The 20,220-nt window shown below is 41.2% G+C and overlaps 1 protein-coding gene across 2 annotated transcripts in view; it reads left to right on the top strand.

Moving 5' to 3' along the window:
* LOC136864521 (pickpocket protein 11) overlaps nucleotides 1–20,220 on the top strand; it is a 248,834-nt gene that overhangs the window by 123,543 nt on the left and 105,071 nt on the right. For both annotated transcript variants that reach the window (XM_067141597.2, XM_067141596.2), the window contains exon 2: nucleotides 18,830–19,095. In XM_067141597.2, the coding sequence (XP_066997698.2) occupies nucleotides 18,836–19,095 (260 nt within the window). In that variant the 5' untranslated portion in view covers nucleotides 18,830–18,835. The remainder of the gene's footprint in view (nucleotides 1–18,829; nucleotides 19,096–20,220) is intronic.

Here is a 20,220-nt window from a genome sequence, read left to right as displayed (position 1 = left end):
CATGCCTATGGCATAGTGATGAACGGTCACAATAGATTCCTTCGATATCCTCATCATCCGCTGAACTAGTAGGCATAGAGACCTGCACTATTGTGGTGGGCATTGATGGTGTCTATCTTGACGACAATAATTCTTTCACTATGCTGGTCGTAGTAGCTTACCCGCTGCCCTATTTTCTTATTATTAAACCAACTCTTTCATTTCCCCTGTTTGATTTTGTGTTGATAATTCGGTAGTCGCCTGACCAAAAGTCCTGTTCTTCCTGCCAACGTACTTCACTTATGGCAACTACATCTAACTTTAATCTATCCATCTCCCTTTTCAGAATCTCTAACCTACCACAACGATTCAAACTTCTAACATTCCACGCTCCGACTCGCAGAATGTCAGTAATCCATCTTCCTGATGACCGCCACCTCTCGTGTAGTTCCCACCCGGATATCCGAATGGAGGACTAGTTTACCTCCGGAATATTTTACTCGGGAGGAAGCCATCATCAGTACATCATTCATGCAGAGAGAGAGCTGCATGACCTCGGGAGTTACATACGGCTGTATTTTCCCGTTGCTTTCAGCCGTGTAGCAGTATCAACACGGTAGGCTATGTTGAGTATCATTACAAGGCCTTATCAGTCAATCATCTAGACTGCCGCCCTTGCAACTACCGAAAGGCTGCTACTCCCCTTTCGACTGGCTTTACGTCGCACGGACAAAGATAGGTCTTATGGCGACGATGGGATAGGAAAAGTCTAGGAGTTGGAAGGAAGCGGCCGTGGCCTAAATTAAGGTACAGCCCCAGCATTTACCTGGTGTGAAAATGGGAAACCACGGAAAACCATCTTCAGGGCTGCCGACAGTGAGATTCGAGCCCACTATCTCCCGGATGCAAGCTCGGCCAACTCGCCCGGTGAACCATTCTTTAGTGTTGTCTCTCAACAGATACCCATCCAATATGGTTGCACCTGCGGCTCGGCTATCTGCTTCATTGGGACACGCAAGCGTCCCCACCGCGAAAAGGTCACATGGTTCGAAGGGGAGGTTTCTGTGATTGTTCAATGATATGCATACCTAAACCTGCTCCTGGACGGGTAGACTCTAAATATGAAGTTTGGTAGAGATCTATTCAGCCGTTTGCCCGAGATGGTGGAACGAACAAACAAACAAACAAACAAACAATCAAACAAACAAAGAGAAAGACGTGAAAGCTAAAAACTATGATACGATCTTGAGTTGACCTAAAACGGATAAATATATGAAAATATAGCTGAATAAACGACAATATAGACAGCGCCCTACAACTTTATTTATAAGAATAATACAGAAACTAGAAAGCGGAGTCCGTCGCATCGTACATTCCTTGTTCTCTCACAACATATCACCAACATTAAATATACTATGAAACAGGGTAAATGGAGATAATACTCCACCAAATTGTTCGAAGTCCGCTATAATTAGATTGCTTCACGCCATTGTGTTTGAATATGTAAGAAGGGCCAACGAATGTGCCCGTATTGAAAGGGATAATATAATCAAATGGCGTCATAAGTTATTTCAAGGACTTGAAAAAATTACGAATGAAGGGAAAACCAATGTCTTTATTGACGAGTCTTGGGTAAACATAGGAAACACAGTGACAAAAGAATTGGGAGACACCAAAATTAAAAGCGCACGCTAGTCAACAATTGAGCGTGTTAGCACAGGTCTTAGGCTACCTAGACCTCGAGAGTCTAGGTTTGCCCTAGTTCATGCCGGGAATGAAAAAGGGTTCGTTAATGGTACCGAGTCAACATTTCTGTGTCAGATGAACTCGGCAGACGCACACGATGAAATGACAGATGTAGTGTATGAAAAATGGCTCACCGACCAGTTGTTGCCCAATGTTTCCATAGGATCTGTCCTAGTAGTAGACAATGCAGGCTATCACAGTCGGAAAAGCGAACTTTTACTTACAGTTTCATGGAGAAAATACCGGATTATAGACTGGCTCACTCAAGAGATGATATGTTGAAACGGGAGCACCTTTTTATTGTGACCGAAAAAAGAGAAAAATATGATAAATACATCAAATGACGAGATGGCTAATTCAGTAGTAATACACGGTTTTCGCTTGCCACCATACCATTGAGAACTTAATCCTATCGAAATGGTAGGGGCGCAAGTGAAGTGCTATTTAAAAATGAACAACGTATCATTCAAAAAAGAGCTGCATACCAACATGTTACAATACAAAATTGGGTAAACTACATGGACCACACAAAAAACTTGAAAGTGATCTCTGGAAAGCGGACGAGATTAAAAATGATGATGAATATTTTGTTCATTTCTTCTTCTTCTTCTCCTTCCGATGCATCATCAAATGGTTCCAATTGATTGAACCTGAACCATCCAGGAACATGGAGGAATTTACCACTACCTGAGGATTGTGGACAGGCCTAAAGGTAGGCCTATGTAATATATACTTTCCTAATACAATTATATTCGTGAACATGTAATTATAATAACATATTATTCAGTTGTAATCGAGATAGCGAAGCGAGAGGTAGTATTATATTGTGAGTGCTGAGTGAGATGAATGAGTATTGCTGTCCAACAATATCGCGCGGCCACACGTCGATGAAATGGCGTATGGCTTTTAGTGCCGGGAGATCCCAGGACGGGTTCGGCTCGCCAGGTTCAGGTCTTTTGATTTGAATCCCGTAGGCGACCTGCGCGTCATGATGAGGATGAAATGATGATGAAGACAACACATACACCGAGCACCCGTGCCAGGGAAATTAACCAATGATAATTAAAATTCCCGACCCTGCCGGGAATCGAACCCCGGTCCCCTGTGACCAAAGACCAGCACGCTAACCAATTAGCCATGGAGCCGGACCAAAGGTCGATGACACGGGCTAGTTGGGTGTGTGCGCACGGCAAGCGGGAAGATGCATCTACAACAAAGTGGGCTGTAGGTAACTACGATGGCAACAGCAGTGGTGGGAATTTTCTTGTAATAGGAAGTGTAGAAGTGAATTCTGGACCAGTAGGAGCAATTAGTTGGGAAGACATTGAACAGATGAGGGAAATAGACTGTCAGGCTGAACAAATGGGGGCGCTAATATCATGAGCAGAATAATGAAATGAGAGAAATAAGAAAATGTACCAAAGAGGAGTTAAGAATTATAACAGACAATGTGGTGGAGAATTCTGGTGAAGTATAAATACTGAAGGCTAAAGTGAGGGGGCTGGAAGAAGAATTGGAAAAGTCAAGTCGCAACAGAATACGATCATTCAGGAAGCTAAGAGAAAAAACTATTCTCATCTACGGTATGGAGGAGAATGAAAAGGAAGATTTAAATGATTTAATGAGCAAAATGTTGGACATTATAAATAACCATATAAAGGTAAATTGTAAAGAAGAAGACATTTATGAAGCACACGGGCTAAAGACCGATTAAAGTTAAGTTGATCTCGGCTCTGAAGGCAAAGAAAAATCATCCTCAGTGCTAGGAACTTAAAAGGAGAAAGGATTTGGGTGAGAAGAGATATGGATAAAGAGACCATTTCGGAACAGAGATTCTTGCTGTTTCATTGAGTAAAAGCTAGGAGTTACAGACTTTTTTTTGCTAGGGTCTTTACGTCGCACCAACACAGATAGGTCTTATGGCGACGATAGGAGTTACAGACTAAAAGCATATATAAGAGGCAAGCGCCTTATAGTAGGTGACGGAAAGTGGTCGCGAACTTGGACTAATACTCAGCTAAAAGAAATGGATAAGCAGTTGAGTTCATCGCCTCAGGAAGTGCGTCCGCACCCGATAGAACAAGGAATCTTCAAGTCAGCTACCAGCGTCCATGCTGCTAACATAGAATCAGTTGACAACAGCAACCTTCAAACTGTAAGGCAGACGAATGGAAGAGGGCAGTGGAAAGGGACGGACAACAACTGACTGCCGAGTCGACCCGACTGCAGGGCATAGTGGATCACCAGAGGTCAGAAGTAAGACACTGGCGGCTAGAGATAAATCCTTGACTTTAATGGACTTCTGGACAAAGAAGGGCAAAGGACAGAAAGACAATATATAGACAAGGAAATTATTAGTGCACCAGAAGGTAGTATTTTAGAATTGGAGGAAACGAGAGTGACTAGAAGTAAGAAAAGTAACTTGACAGAGAGTAAACGTAAGAAATAACTAGAATGGAATATTGGTTCAGTCAATATAGAGGGTTTTTTGAATAAGATAGGGAATGAACAGGTGACTTTTTAATGGCAGAAATGCACATCATTACCCGGGATATGAAGTATATATTGAAGGTTTTAAAACCTATAGCAAGATAAGGGGTAGTAATGCACGTACGAGTAGATATTCCGGTGAAAATCTAAAGAAATGAGAAAATTGAAATAATAGAAACAGATATAGGAGAAACACTTTGGATAGGAAGAAGGATGAAACAGAAGGTAGATGTTAACCTATGTTTCAGTTTTGTCTGTGACCCTCCCGAGGGCTTGACATTTGCAAACAAGGATTTTATCACTGAGTTAGCATTAGAAATAAGTAGATTAAATAACATATATCAAGACAGAGGTATTGTGATTATGGAGGACTTCGATGCGAGGACTGCAGACTGAAAACCAATATATTGTAACGAGGCATAGGAAATGATAATTTGAAAAAGAAATAGAGAAGACATAAGTTATAATAATTATGGCGAAATATTATTAGAACTATGTGGCACAAGAAGAGCTCTATATTTTGAGTGGGTGGTGGTCAGGAGATGAAAGGGGTAATTTAACGTTTTTAACAGAAACGAGAGGTAGTGTTACTGATTTAGTAATATGTTCGAAGGAGGCCCTATCACCCATCAAGTGGATAAATCTTATTAAAGGATGGGGAGAATCTCATCACTTACCCATTATATATCTGGTAAGTAAGGAGAAGAATAGCGGGGCGTCTTATCAAAGGAATTTTAGAATAATTTTAGTGCCCAAGTTTATATTGAGGGAAGACTACATGACGACTTACAACTTACTCGACCCACTACAATCTGGATTTCCTCAAGCACACAGTACTACAAGGGCACTACTGAAGGTCAAAGAAAACATTCAAGAAGCAATGGACAGTAGGGTATTGACAGCTGTAATACTTCTAGACTTGACCAAAGCTTCTGACTCTATGGACATTGACATTTTGCTGTCTAAATTGTATTCCCTCCATTTCTCGGAGAGTGTCCTCCTTTGGTTGCATTCCTACCTGCATGGCCATTGACAAGGTGTTACAGATAGGATAAATAAATCAATTTGGACATCCGTGCAGTGTGGTGTACCCAAGGGTCGTGTTAGGACCCCTTGTTTTTTCTATTTACATTAAAGATGTCTCCCAAAACCTAACGCACTGCAAATACCACATTTACGCTGATGATATACAAATTTACCTCGACACATCTCCAGATCAAATATTTTTGGCCACATAAAAAATCAGTCAGAATGTAAGATCGTTTTCATCTTGATCTTTGATATGTGGTCTTGCGTTAAATCCACCAAAAATGCAAGCAATCATCCTTGGATTCCGAAATTACTCTCGAAGATCAATCGCCCGGAGATTCCATCTATATTATTATGTAATACTAACATGCCATTCATGTAATCAGTAAAAGTCATAGGCGTTACTTTCCATGATGATGACATGTCATGGAAAGCGTATATTACGAACATCACCCGGAAAACATTCTCTGCATTACACATGCTGCGTGGGTATAAATACTTATTTCCTGAAAACTTAAAAAAATGCTGGTAGAAGTTCTGGTATTTTCCTCATTTTGACTATTGTGATGTGATTTATAGAGACGCTGGACGTAAGTTATTGAGCAGATTGCAGCGTGGTCAAAATGCATGCGTAAAGTACGTCTGTAACCTACGGCACTATGACCATGTAACTCCTTCATACAACCAACTATCTTGGCCCCGACTAGAAATCCGTCGTACTGTGCATACCCTAAGCCATCTTCATGAAGTCCTTCATTCTTCACACCCGTTTTACCTTATTTCATATTCAAAATATCACTCATCCTATCGCAGTCTTAACACTAGATCTACTAATTATTCCATCCTTTCTTTACCTTCCCATAGAACTGCCATTTACGGTAATTCATTCACAGTAATTGCCTGCCGTGAGTGGAACCTCTTTCCCAAAAGTATTAGAGGGTTAAGCGCTATTCGCACTTTCGAAGAAGCACTTTGGAGACAATGTACGCACCAATAATGATCATATGTAAACTTCAGGCTGCTACACACTACCATTCTATTCTCATGGATGCCCTGGAAGAAGATTAGTTTAAAATTCTGAATCGTTTCAGTTTTATAAAAATTCTTAAATTGTATACACTATTTCCTTTTTGACATGTAGGGCACTTATAAGTTTTAAGAATTTTCCTTTTATCATATTTAAATTATTTGTATTTATTTTTGTATAATTATTAATTTGTATTTAATCTAATTATGTCAATGAAATGCAATGTAATATACGTATACTTCAGTGCCTGTTTAGATGGAAGAGAAGGCCTGAAGGTCTTAATCTTTCCAGGTGTATAAAACAGTACTAACTAGCTAAGACTTTAATCACAGAATTCACGGAATATTTTGAAGGGAGAACTTTAGAGATTATGAAGACTGGAATAAGGCTTGCGATTGAAAATAACCAAGTAGGTGAGACAATAAAGCTAATAGAAAACACAGTATTGATAGCAGGACATAAGATGCGTGTACAGGGGATAAGAATTCAAAGAAAAGGTGAGTGGTACAATGACGAAAGCAGAATAAAAAAGACAGAATTAATGAAAGCACTATAAACGTTTAGAACAGTAGGAGGACATGAAACAAAAATTATATTCTGCAGTAAAAGAAAAGAGTATAAAGAACTATTGGTAATAACAAAAGACTTGTGGCAGAAGAAACACACTGATAACTTAAATAAAGATGCTAAGAATAACGATGTTAAGAAAGTATGGTATAGAATAAATCAAATTTGTAGAAATAGAAAAAATATATAACACAGTCATGGAGAATGGAGAAAATTGTTAAGTGGTGAGGATCGTTGGAAATACAATGTAGAGAGGATGGGGGTCTCGAGGGGGTTGGAGCGCACCCAGCCTAATTTAAATGAGGACATTTCAGCTGACAAAGTAAAGGAATTATTAGAGAAAGGACGGAAGGGGAAATCAGGAGCAATTTCAGTTACAAACAATGAATTCTGGAAGGAAGCAGGCAAAAACAGCTTTATCCTAGCAAGTACACTCAAAATATTTAACAAAATTTTTGAGGGAGCAAGATTCCTTTAATCATGGCAAGAAGGAATCATTAGCCCTGTTTATAAGATACGTGGGGAAAGATCTAGCCCAAGTAACTATACAGGGATAACGTTGTTAGATTATTTAAGCAAGGTATACACAGGGATATTGGCAAAACGATTAATGAATTGGGCAGAGGAGTGCTCGATCCTTTAGAGATTTCAAGCAGGATTTAGAAAGGGAATGAGGACCAGTAACAAAATAATGGTAGTAAAACAATAATAGATAAATATATTAAGAAGAAAAGAGGAAAGTTGTACATTACTGTAATCGACTTAGAGAAAGCGTTCGATTCGGTGAGTAGAAGGGCTGTCGTCCACAAGTTGGGGCACATCGGTGTATCAGTGAAAATTACAAGAGCAATTAATGACATATATTCGGAATTTAAATGTATTGTCAAAGTTAAAGATGGTGTAGTAGTGGGGGAGATAATTTCAAAATTGGGTCCTAATCATTCATACATACATACATATCTTTATTACCCACCCTAGTGTACACCATCGGCTTACAGGTAATAAAAACAGAGCGAAACACAGAACAAACAAACAATAGGCACACAATCTCTCCTAAAACTACTTAACTAAATTATCTACCTCTACATCTACTCATTGTCCTCCCATACGTACGCGGATAGCCAGCATACGTGCAGGAAGCACCACACTACAAACTACCCTAATCCCCTACTCCTACCTACCACCTAAAAAAAATTAGTAGACTGGTCGCTGCGTCAGCCCTGGTATGGAATACATGTCCACCAACCCGCTGACCGCAGCCACCAGCCTCGCCAAGTGAGAACTGATCTCATATCTCACCTACACTTGCTGACACTGTATTCCTACCATGTGTGACAAGCCAGCTTGGCGGAAACCAGACCCAACACATGGTCTGCCACACACTTCCGCTATGTATGTCACACCTACTCTGTTCATTGTAAGCTCTCTATCTTCCCTCTCCTTTTTCTTCCCGTGCAGACATGCTCAAGCCTAACTTTTCTTGGGTGAGTCAAGTTCCCTTGATACGTCACTTTCTCCTCTCTCGCAATATTCTCGCCCACTACATCTCACCTTATTAAACTTAAGACTTAAACATCAACTAACAATCATTTTACATCCCTCATCATCGCACTTAAAACAATTTAACTTTTTTCACATCTCACTTACACACAAACAAACAGTTTCCATTCTAAGTCCATTAGTTCACTCAGTCTTCTCAATCTACAGCACCACACTTACATCAAACTGTTAGACTTATCCCAGTTCTTCCATCCTAATAAACTTAGTACATAAACATCAAGAATCCATCATTTTACAACCCTCATCAAGGCGTCTACACCATTTAACTTTTTTTCATATGACCTACTTTCATAATTTTCATGCTGCCAACATTTTCTCCTTAACTGCAGTCCCACTTAATCTATCTCAATTCTATTACATACACCTTCTTTATACTCCCTCCTCACAGAAATACACTTAAACAATCCATTTTTTCACTCTTCATTTACACACAAAGAGACAGTACTCCAGTAGCGTAGCCAGGATTTCAGTTTGGGGGGGCATTGATTTTGATAGGTGTCCAAACTTCCAGAGTTTAGGTGGTATAGAATACCTAAAAAGGAAATGAGTGTCCTTGGTTCCAAGTAAGAGTGGTGGATTCGTGCGGATTCCGGAAGCTAATAGTAATCATCATCATCATCATCATCATCATCTTCTTCTTCTTCTATTTCTTTTTCTTCTTATTCCGTTTTCCCCACATCTGTGGGGTCACGGGTGCGAAGTGTGTCGCACATGTGAATTTGGCCCTGTTTTACGGCCGGATGGTCATGTGATAAGCTATAAAGAAGTGACATTTTATACGATTAATGCGGCAAAGAAACACACACATACACGTCGAATAAAGGTTTCTCGCCCTTCTTCTCCATGGCTAGATGTTGAAACCAAGAGAATGATGGCCCACCGTGACTCGTTATTTCGACATTATAAACAAACCTTAGATTACACAGACTTCGAATCTTACCGCATCTTAAGGGGTCGATGACCTCGATGTTATGCCCCTTTAAACAGCAAGCATCATTATCATCATCATCCTACCGCATCTTAAGAAATCGCACAAAGCAGTTAATCAGAAATTTAAAAAATGTGCATATTTCCGGAATTTAGCTAACAACTTTAATTCCAATCGCGCATGGGACCAATTTAGAGCTCTGCGAATAGGAAAACATTAACAGAGCCTGACAACTCCTGACATTCTACTTGGCGAACCGAACGATTACTCTAGTAGAATAAATATTCAACCTACCCCAATTAACTGCACCGACTCACCGCCCTCCCCTCCAGCCAATCCACCATTCACATTTCACAGTGTCACAGAAAATCAGGTTAAACATCTTTGTACACGATTAAATCAAAGGCCACGCGTGTATATGATATTCTTATTACTTTTATACATAACATTATGGGTGCTGTCCTGCCTATACTGACACACATACTGAAATACTGTTTACTAAACAGAATTTTCCCTACTGTCTGGAAAACAGACAATATTGAATATTATACTGGTACCTAAGAGTTTAGACCCACAATCACTCTCTGGCATTCGTCCTGTGTCCATACTCCCTGCGCTTTATAAAGCCTTTGAACGTTTAGTATACGAGCAAGTTCTGGAATACCTAAATAAAAATGCTCCTTTGGACCCTTTGCAATCTGGATTTAAGAAGGGTCACAGTACCGCGACAGCACTTTTCAAGGTAAGAAGAAACGCTATAGACAAACGACTGCTCACTATACTTATCATTCTTGACTTCAGTAGCACCTCTGACACTATAGAAATTCCGACTATGATAAAGTAAATGGAACTTCTAAATTTCGACCTGGCTGCACTTAAGTTTTTTAGTTGTTATTTGAGTAACCATCAACAGCGTGTAACTGTAAACGACAAGACCTCTAAATGGAAAATGAAACTTAGTGGTGCCCCACAGGGCAGTATTCTAGGGCCCTTACTTTTCTGTATTTATATCAATGACATACCATCCGTGACAGGAAATAACATATCGACACTGCAAGACAAGATATTAACAATGGCCTCCGATGACTCAGTATATATGCACAACGAAATTATCATATACTAAACTCCACAAAATCTCAGGCAATCATAATTGGATCACGAAAATCACTGAGCTGCTGAAACAATGTCGCAATCCCGCCTATCCTACTGAATGGTAACATTATTCCCTACAGTAAAACGGTTAAAAATCTCGGCTTAATTATGAATGAAACACTTGATTGTTCTGGTCACACAAAAGAAATACGTAAAAAGACTTTTGGAATGCATCACCCTCTTAAACGGCAGAGGGATATGTTTCCATTTGAGCTAAAGGCCAAACTAATACAGACAATCATTCTCCCTGTTCTTGATTATTGTGACGTTTTAGTTGATATGGCGAGAGAAGAAACACTTAAACTTCAACGAGCACTGAATTCCTGCCTGCGATTTATTTACAACATCGGGTACGAAGTTCATACCACCCCATACTATCAGGCTGTCTCATGGCGGAAGCCTGATAAACGCCGGCAGGTACACATTTTAACGATGGTGTTTAGGAGTGTTAGCTGAAAGTCAGCCACTGTATATTTCTTCTAAATTCGCCTTTTTATCATCATTTCACAACTTAAATACGCGTTCTAGATCCTTTCTTTCTATTCCACTGCACCGCACAAATAAAATTAATAGATCATTTGTGGTGATCGGCGCCACATTATGGAATTCCCTGTCAGCTTAGGTCAGAGATCAAGATTTAAGGTCACCTGCCGAGACTACCTGCTGAGGACAGCTGACTGAATGGTTGAAGTGTTAATGTGCGCGTGCCTGAGGATTAGTCATTTTTAAGAGTTTTTAATATTGAAATGAAATGGCGTATGGCTTTTAGCGCCGGGAGTGTCCGACGACGTGTTAGGTTCGCCAGGTGCAGGTATTTTTATTTGACTCCTGTAGGCGACCTGCGCGTCGGGATGAGAATGAAATGATGAAGACGACATATACACCCAGCCCCCGTGCCAGCGAAATTGACCAATGATGGTTAAAATTCCCGACCCTGCTGGGAATCGAACCAAGGATCCCTGTGACCAAAGGCCAACTCGCTAACCATTTAGCCATGGAGCCGAACGTTTTAATATTAATTCGTTTTAATATTAATTTAGTTAATAATTTATTTAAATTTATTTTAATTATATTAATTTAAGTAGTTTTAACTGTTTTACGTATCTCAGTATTTTATTTAAGATTTTGATTAGTGTGTGGTTAAGTGTACGAGAGGGCCTCGAGCCCTAACTTCGCCACTGTAAAAAAGGCACTAATTAAATAAATATAGAATGTAAGGGTATGGGCATAGATATTTTGTTAGTTGGTAAAGAAAAATATACGTCACAACATATGCTAGGGAGTGTTTACTTTGTCCTATTAGTTTCCCTAGCGGTTAGGGCAGCGCAGCTGTGAGCTTGCATCCGGGAGCCAGTGGATTCGAACCCTTCTGTCGGCAGTCCTGAAAATGGTTTTCCGTGGTTTGCCATTTTCACACCAGGCAAATGCTGGGGCTGTACCTTAATTAAGGCCACGGCCGCTTCCTTCCCACTCCTACGCCTTTCCTATCCCACCGTCACCGTAATGCCTATCAGTGTCGTTGTGACGTAAAGCAAATTGTTAATTCGTTTCCCTCGCAAGTCTGGGGTGCAGAATATAGTTTTATGACGCTAATATTCGTATGTATAATTTTTATTAACGTGCCAGAAACCAACAACATGGAGCTGTTGCCATTTCAACACCGTTTTGAGGGCCACCGACCAAAGTCGGGATTTGAACCTGCGTAACTCGGACTCAGAAGGACAGCGACTCAACCAACTGAATCACATGAAAAGGAGGCGTTTGTGATTATTGTTATAAATAGATTCAGTTAGTATGTTTACACGGGTTTAATAAAGAGCATTATTAAGGCGTACGTTTTCCAACTGTCCTAAATGCACGAGACCGGACGGAAGAACTAGCTGGAAGCTAAAGAGCCTTGCAGGGGTGTCGCTTCCTTCTCTGTACACTTTTCCAAACCGAACTCCATGGCATAACAGCCCCGAAGGGCCATCGCCTACCAAGCGACCGCTGTTCAGCCCGAAGTCCTGCAAATTACGAGGTGTCCTGTGGTCAGGACGACGAATCCTCTCCGCCTTTATTCTAGGCTTTCTAGACCGGGGCCGCCATCTCACCGTCAGATAGCTCCTCAATTATAATCTCGTGGGCTGAGTGTACCTCGAACCAGTCCTCAGATCCAGGTAAAAAAACCTGACCTGGCCAGGAATCGAACCCGGGGCCTCCGGTAAGAGGCAGGCAAGCCACCCCTACACCGCGGGGTTGGCTTGTTACTTTTAGGTCTCCTTATTTTAGAATTAGACTTAAGGTATCCTGCATTCGATGCCCGCCACTGACAGAGTTAAGAAAGGCATGGGATCGGGAAGATACAGCCTTGTTTGTGGGTGCAATAGAGTTGGCCATGAGTCTCCCGTGATCGAAATATCTACGACCTGGTAGGTAGTCACCTTCACGGGGCGTAGTACCAAAGTGGTTCCTTTTTTAAGAAAAAAATTAAATGAAGATTCTACTTCTTCACAAACGAAGAACGGTATTATCAATTTTACGAATAGTTTCAATAATGCAGCCGGTTTAGAGTACAGAAGCTATGATTTCGATTGTTGGATATAATTACATGGTAAAAATCAAAACCATCAATATCTACAGAAGATCCGTCACCGCAATCGGTAGGAGCGGCTTTATTTTCACATCCACCGGGCGAGTTTGCCGTGCGGTTAAGGACGCACAATTGTGTGCTTGCATCCGCTTCGAACCCCACTATCGGCAGCCCTAAAGATGGTTTTCCGTGGTTTCCCATTTTCACACCTGATGGCGGAGCTGTTGAGGATCTAACCAGCCTTAGGGCTGAAGACTGAACATACGGCATACAATTAAGGCTACGGCCGCTTCCTTTCCACTCCTAACCCTTTACTTTCCCATCGTTGCCATAAGACCTACGGTGCGACGTAAAGCAAATTCTAAATACAAAATAAAACATCTTTTCACAACCCCTTCCAAAGAAAAGTTGTATCCACGCTACTGGCCTAGACTCGGCCACTGAAAAAAGTTCGTGGGTACGCCACTGCATCCTCTCACCATTTAAGGTACGAGGTAAGCCCGCAGAATGGTTGATACTCAAAATGCACCATCATAAATGATGCGGTTTTGACTCAAAAGTACTAAAAAAAAGGTAAGGCACGCGACCTAGTGTTTTAAGTAGAATCTGAATAAATAGAACGTGACTTCCCATTTTAAAAATGTTTCATGCATCGACTGCGACTCAAGCCTCGGCCGTCTTGATGAGAAGATAGAACCATTGGAACTGAGTTATCACGTCCGCTAATTACAAGATAGTCACATGCACTTTTGATAGTGCCATTTGAGGTTCCAATCAGTCCCCGGGCATTTGACAAAATATATAGACCTACCTATAGAACTAAGGCACGCATCTGTGATCTGTCTTGCTACTGTTAGAATTTTAAAAAATACTTACCGAGGATGCACATCATTTTGCCCTTAGTGACAAAACGGTCCGTCTTAAAATAAAGTTACTTATATGGCACAAAATGAGGAACTAACGTGCAGCTCACAATCCTGTCACAGTCTTCCGAACGCTGCAACTTAAATATAGCACATCTTTCAACCACGCTACAACCCCAGTTTCCTGGAACCGATCTGCAAAAGCTGACACGATGTTGTAAGCTTTGAACTGTTTCTGGCCGTGGACGCCGTTATCTCGGTGGTCACGTTCTGTCCCCCTATTGAGTAATCCCTGGCTAATTGCCCTTTTCCTCATCTTTTGGCATTTGTCAACACACAGTTTCATTCCCAATACTGAGGCCTCTACAGTGAAATATCCCCGCGCATCACAATCCTAAGTGTTTTCCTTTCATTCAAGCAGTACAAATATGGAGAATTATGAATGGCCGTATTGAGCCCTGCTAGTAGATTCTTTGTCGCTACGTTAATTTAATATTCCGGCGTAAGTTTTTAAGTTGTTCGTACCGTACGTAAAACAACGGCTGATCCTCGCTCTAGTTCAGGAAACATTTTGGTGGGGGGGCCCGGCCCCACTGCGCCCCCCCTTGGCTACGCCAGTGCAGTACTCCATTCCAAGTCCATTAGTTCACTCAGTCATCCGAATAATTATTTTTTTAGCTTCCACCAAAGCTTCATTTCAACTATCCACGATAAACTTAAACTATATACCAGCTTCTTAAATTTACACTACCCTCAAGCCTACTCAATCTCCCCTTTTCTCAACTCTTACCTAATTTTCTCAGGCTTTCCCTTGTTACCAACTCTTCTCATAAACACATCTACACTCATATTCCTCCAGTCATTAATCTATCACCTCCTCCCATCCTACTACTTCTCTATCTCCTTCCCAACAACTTGCCCCAGGCGGATCACCTTTCCACAGGGGAAGATGCTCTCCTCTTTTCCCCTAACACTACAGCCCCCTCTTCTGATATCCTGGTTACCATGATACCCTTCCTGCATCTGCTCAGGGCGGATGTCCATTCCTCTGAGCAGAATGCCTTCCCCCTTCCTCCCTCGGCAAGAACCACATTATCTGCACAACCCCTGTTACTCCCTCAATTTCTTTATGAATCTAGCTCTGGCCACATTTAGAAATGTCGCTATATTCTTTCCTTTCTCCCAATCTCTACATAGCCAAGATGTCATCTTATAGCTTTCCCCTACCATATCCAGCTCCTTCTTACTTAGTAGTTTGATCTTTATATCCTCCAAAGCTCGGCATTGATTAAAAATATGCAGGTCCTCCCACTTCTCTCCACATAACACACGTCTATCACTGTTCTCACTACCTACACATCCCCTGTTCCTCGGAACACCCAATACCCACCAATACAAACCTCTCTTATCCCTTCTACCCTCAAACTCCGTTTTCGGGTTTATTACTTCCACCAGTTGATTTAATACTGATAAAGAGACTCTCTCTCTACATTCCCCTATTAAGCTCTGTCTTTTAATATCTAGTAGTCTTCCCTTTATCCTTTCCCATACCCATTTATTCCTACCCCCCCCCCCCAGGCCTCCTCATATACCTCCAATCCAATCTTTTGTAACCATTTTTTGCACTTATTCACCCAGTAACCTTCATTCGTCATACCTTTCTGAAAACTAAACGTTTCTTGTACTAATGCCCCACCCTTCCCTTCCTACAATCGAATCCAATACTTGAACACCCTCTTAGCTATTTCAACCTCTATCGATTCTTTACAGATTAATCTGGCACCGGCATTGGCTGTACAGTTCGCGACGTCCATCATGATCTTGGGTCCTAATCAAGGGTGTAAACTGTCTCCTATATTATTTCTATTGTTTATTAATGATATCCTCCAATCAAAAGGTTTGAAGAAGGAGCTTCTCCACGTCTTGAGAATCAAGATATTCCAAGCCTGATCTTTGCGGACGTTATCATTCTACTCGCATTAACGCTTGTCAAGATGCGAAATAGTACTAATGAGATACAACACTATTTTAAAGAGCGGAATGTAATGGTTAATCCACATAAAACCAGAGTAATGGTTTGTAAAATGGGTGTCAAGCGTTCTAAGGGTGAACAATTGTGGATGGATAAGACGAAGTTAGAAGTGGTTAAAAAAATTGAATATTCAGGAACGATTATAAGCAGCAATGGTAGATGGTCAGATCAAAAAAAGAGAAAGTGAAGGGAGTAAGTGATTTGGCTAGTATAAATATACTGGATAAAAAGATGCCTAACATAGAATACAAAGTACAGAAAAACAATTTTAATTCAATAGTCAAAGCTAAAGTATTGTATGGAGCGGAAATATGGGGAATAGATCATGGTAATCATTAGTAAACTTTCCAAAATAATTTTGGGATTGCCAAACTGTACCGGTACTGAAAATAGTGAAGTAAGAATGATGTGTGAAGGAGTGAGTATGCAGGCTGATATTGCGAAACGAATAGTCAAGTACTGGTTGAGATTAAAAATGGGGAGAGGTGGTGAAATTTTAGACATAGCTTATCAGCGCCAAAAGAAACATCTAAACGAAGACTACTGGGTGGAGGGGGGTGAAGAAGCTTCTAGAATACATAGGAATGGAATCATACTGGGAAAGCAATGCATCAAGGGATGACAAGAGATTGTATAAGAAAGTTGTCCAAAGAGTGAAAGATATAGAAAGTCAAATAATAAGAACAAAATGTAACAGCAAAAGAACACTAATAGAATTTTGCAAAATAAGTGAAAATATGACTATGAGGACGCAAATGTTAACAAAAAGGGAAATAATAGGAAAAATTTAGTGGTTGATGGGAGTTTACAAAAATAAAGCTTTAAGAGAAAAAAAATGACGAAAATAAATGTATTTTATGTAATTCGCATATGGAAGTGGCACATCTGATTAAGGACTCTAAAGGAACGATAGATATTAGAGAGAAATATATAGATGGGAATGATATGGATAAAATTACAAATGAACACGAACTTTACCAAAACCAAACCCCATGGCACTACAGCCCTTGAAGGGCCTTGGCCTACCAAGCGGCCGCTGCTCAGCCCGAAGGCCTGCAGATTACGAGGTGTCATGTTGTCAGCACGACGAATCCCCTCGGCCGTTATTCTTGGCTTTCTAGACCGGGGCCGCTATTTCACCGTCAGGTAGCTCCTCAATTCTAATCACGTAGGCTGAGTGGACCTCGAACCAGCCCTCAGGTCCAGTTAAAACTCCCTGACCTGGCCGGGAATCGAACCCGGGGCCTCCGGGTAAGAGGCAGGCACGCTACCCCTACATCACGGGTCCGGCTCATGAACTTTACACAACTTTACACACTAACCCAGTAAACACAGAATGGAAGAAACCTGGGAAAACAGCAACATTATTTAATATTATTAGAGTTATTTGGGAAAAGAAATGTAAAGAAATCAGAGAAAATTAATACAGTAGAGTCAATACGCGACACTTCCGGATTTAGTCTTGTTAAAATGGGACACAAGTCGCAAGTGGCGCTCCTAGTGGCTTGACCTGAAAATTCGCGCTAAATTATAATATCAATGGAAATGTATATACGGAAATGGATAAATAAATTACGCCTAGAAAGAAAGTGTACTAAGATATTAACTTCAAAGTTGCTAAAGAAATTCTGGATAAATGAATGAAGAATTATTTAACAGGTTATTATTTAAAGACTGAAATTAGACATAAATAATCAAAATGTGAAATGGACTGCTGTGAAAGGGCTTGATCTTTCGTTTATGCATTACTTTTTTAGCTTTAGAATTCCTGCCTGAACGTTCACGGCTAGACTTTTCTGTTTTCTCATTTAAAAGCATTGTATCATCATACTAAAACACTTGTCAACTTTCTTTTTTTTCTAGTGATCAGACAGGAAATGCCTAGTGTTGAACGCTGAGTCTGCTTCCTTTCTAGAGATCAGACAGGAAATGTGCAGTGTTGAACGCCAAGTCTGTTTCTTCTCTAGAAATCAGACAGGAAATGCCTAGTGTTGAACCCCGAGTCTGCTTCTTTTCTAAAGATCAGGCAGGAAATGTTCAGTGTTGAACGCCAAGTCTGTTTCCTCTCTAGAAATCAGACAGGAAATGTCTAGTGTAGAACGCCGAGTCTGCTTCCTTTCTAGAGCTTAGACAGGAAATGCCTAATGTTGAACGTCAAGTCTGCTTCCTTTCTAGAGATCAGACAGGAAATGTTCAGAATTGAACGCCGACTTTCTTTCCTCTCTAGAAATCATACAGGATATGCCTAGTGTTGAACGTCGATTCTGCTTTCCCTCTTGAGATTAGACAGGAAATGTGCAGTATTGAACGCGGAGTCTTGTTTCCTCTCGAGAGATCAGGCAGGAAATGTGCAGTGTTGAACGCCGAGTCTGCTTGCTCTCTGGAGATCAGACAGGAATTGTTCAGTGCTGAACGTCGAGTCTGTTTCTTCTCTAGAGATCAGACAGGAAATGTTTGGTGTTGAACGCTAAGTTCGTTTCTTCTCTAGCCAGTGCATATTGGAAGGGCTCAGTGTTGAAACACTCGTCCTATTTGTTCAGTACTCTGGGTTTGGTTTCTGGCTACCGAAAACAGTTCGATATAGAAAATGCATAGCAGCCAATATTGATACACAAGTCATCTATATTAAACTCGCGGAATATATTTTCCGTCTAATGACGGCAGACTGAAAGATCACTGTAGCAAGCTTTGATACACGTACAAGATAAGGAAATCATACTCAGAAGGAACCTGGATAGTCACCAAGCCTAGGTTCAAACCACTCAACTTTCACTTTAGATTCCCGTCGCGATGTACAGGATCCGGTGCGTAGTTGTAATTAGAGAACATTCAGTCTCCACACTGTTAAAACTATACATTCTATGAGAAATAATGTTTGTTGCAGGTCACCATGTATCTAAGCGAGCTGACACCCAACTCCATGTACTCCAAGCCAGTCTCTATGATACACAGCCGAACAAGACGCCTGACCAACAGAAGTCAGCCCGAAGTTAAGGAGCCTATGTTCCAGGCTGTCACTAAGAAAGTACCCGAAGGTTGGCCAAGGAAGATGGTCCAAGCCTCATGCGAGTTCTTCTACCTCTTCATGGAGACATCTTCAATTCACGGCTTTAACCACCTGACGACGAGGAAGCGCAGCATCTGGGAGTAGTAAGATTTTCCAAACAATACCTCGTGAGCTAACAAATATTGTTATTGTAAAATATATAGCCATTATTTAAGTAACAAATTATTGGCATTTGTGAAATCTCGATGAGAGGACCACTGTACTCTCGTAGTTGGTTGGTGGGGACTGCACATCAGTTCAACATCCCAGACTCCACTGTCCTATACAGCGTGATTCAGCCGCCCCTTCCAATGTAGTTTTATGCAACCCACAATATCCATTCCGTCCTGAAAACATCTACCCTGTCGGTACGCTCAGACAACACAACCGGATATCTTGGTATTTACCGCCTCAACAGGATAGGACGCCATAATGTTATACTCGTATTAAACACTGGAAGACATGTGTGTGCCTTCTAGAACATATGAACCTGACACGCCGGCGATACAATAAATGATATTGTGACCGCAATAAATCGAATACTTGCTATAAGCTGCCTAGCGTACCGTACGGAAACGTAGTGTAGTTGGTAAAGGCGAGGCGGAGCGGGCTTCCATGTCAGGTGCAAGGTTCAAGTCAGGAACGAAGATTAACCATTTTTTAAATATTTGTTTAATATGTACCGCAGGCAATGTAAGTTCAACACCCGCTTTCATGCAAATTGTGTGTGAATGATTGTGTTTGTGGCCATAAGAAGGGCCGATTAGTTAGCAGGCTGGGCACATACAGACCGGAAATAATAGGAACACAACTGCCCTGACATTGTTTTATCGCAGATGCTCAATGTGATGACCGTTTTGGTTTATGCACATTCGGGCCCGGAATCCAATAGATCGTCTTACGCGCTGAAGCAAGGTGTAGTTGCTAGGCAGGCGTCCGTGATGAGTTGCCGGAGCTGGTCGGGGCTTTCCGGCGCTTGAGTGTAAACGACGTAATGAAAATGTCCCCACGAGTAGAAGTCTAACGGCGTTAAATCCGGTGATCTGGCGGTCCAAGAAACAGGGCCTCCTCGACCTATCCATTTCCCTAGCAGTTCGCGTTCAGATGGTTAAGAACGGGCGAAGTTGAATGTGGTGGAGCTCCGTCCTGTTGCAACCACATTGTCGAACGATCGTGCAAGGGCACATCCCCAGCAGCAGTGGGAGTTCCTGGTGCATAAATTGCAGGTA

This window comes from Anabrus simplex, chromosome 2 (genome assembly GCF_040414725.1).
Source record: "Anabrus simplex isolate iqAnaSimp1 chromosome 2, ASM4041472v1, whole genome shotgun sequence".
Classification (NCBI taxonomy): domain Eukaryota; kingdom Metazoa; phylum Arthropoda; class Insecta; order Orthoptera; family Tettigoniidae; genus Anabrus; species Anabrus simplex.
This window is presented reverse-complemented; position numbering and strand designations above follow the sequence as displayed.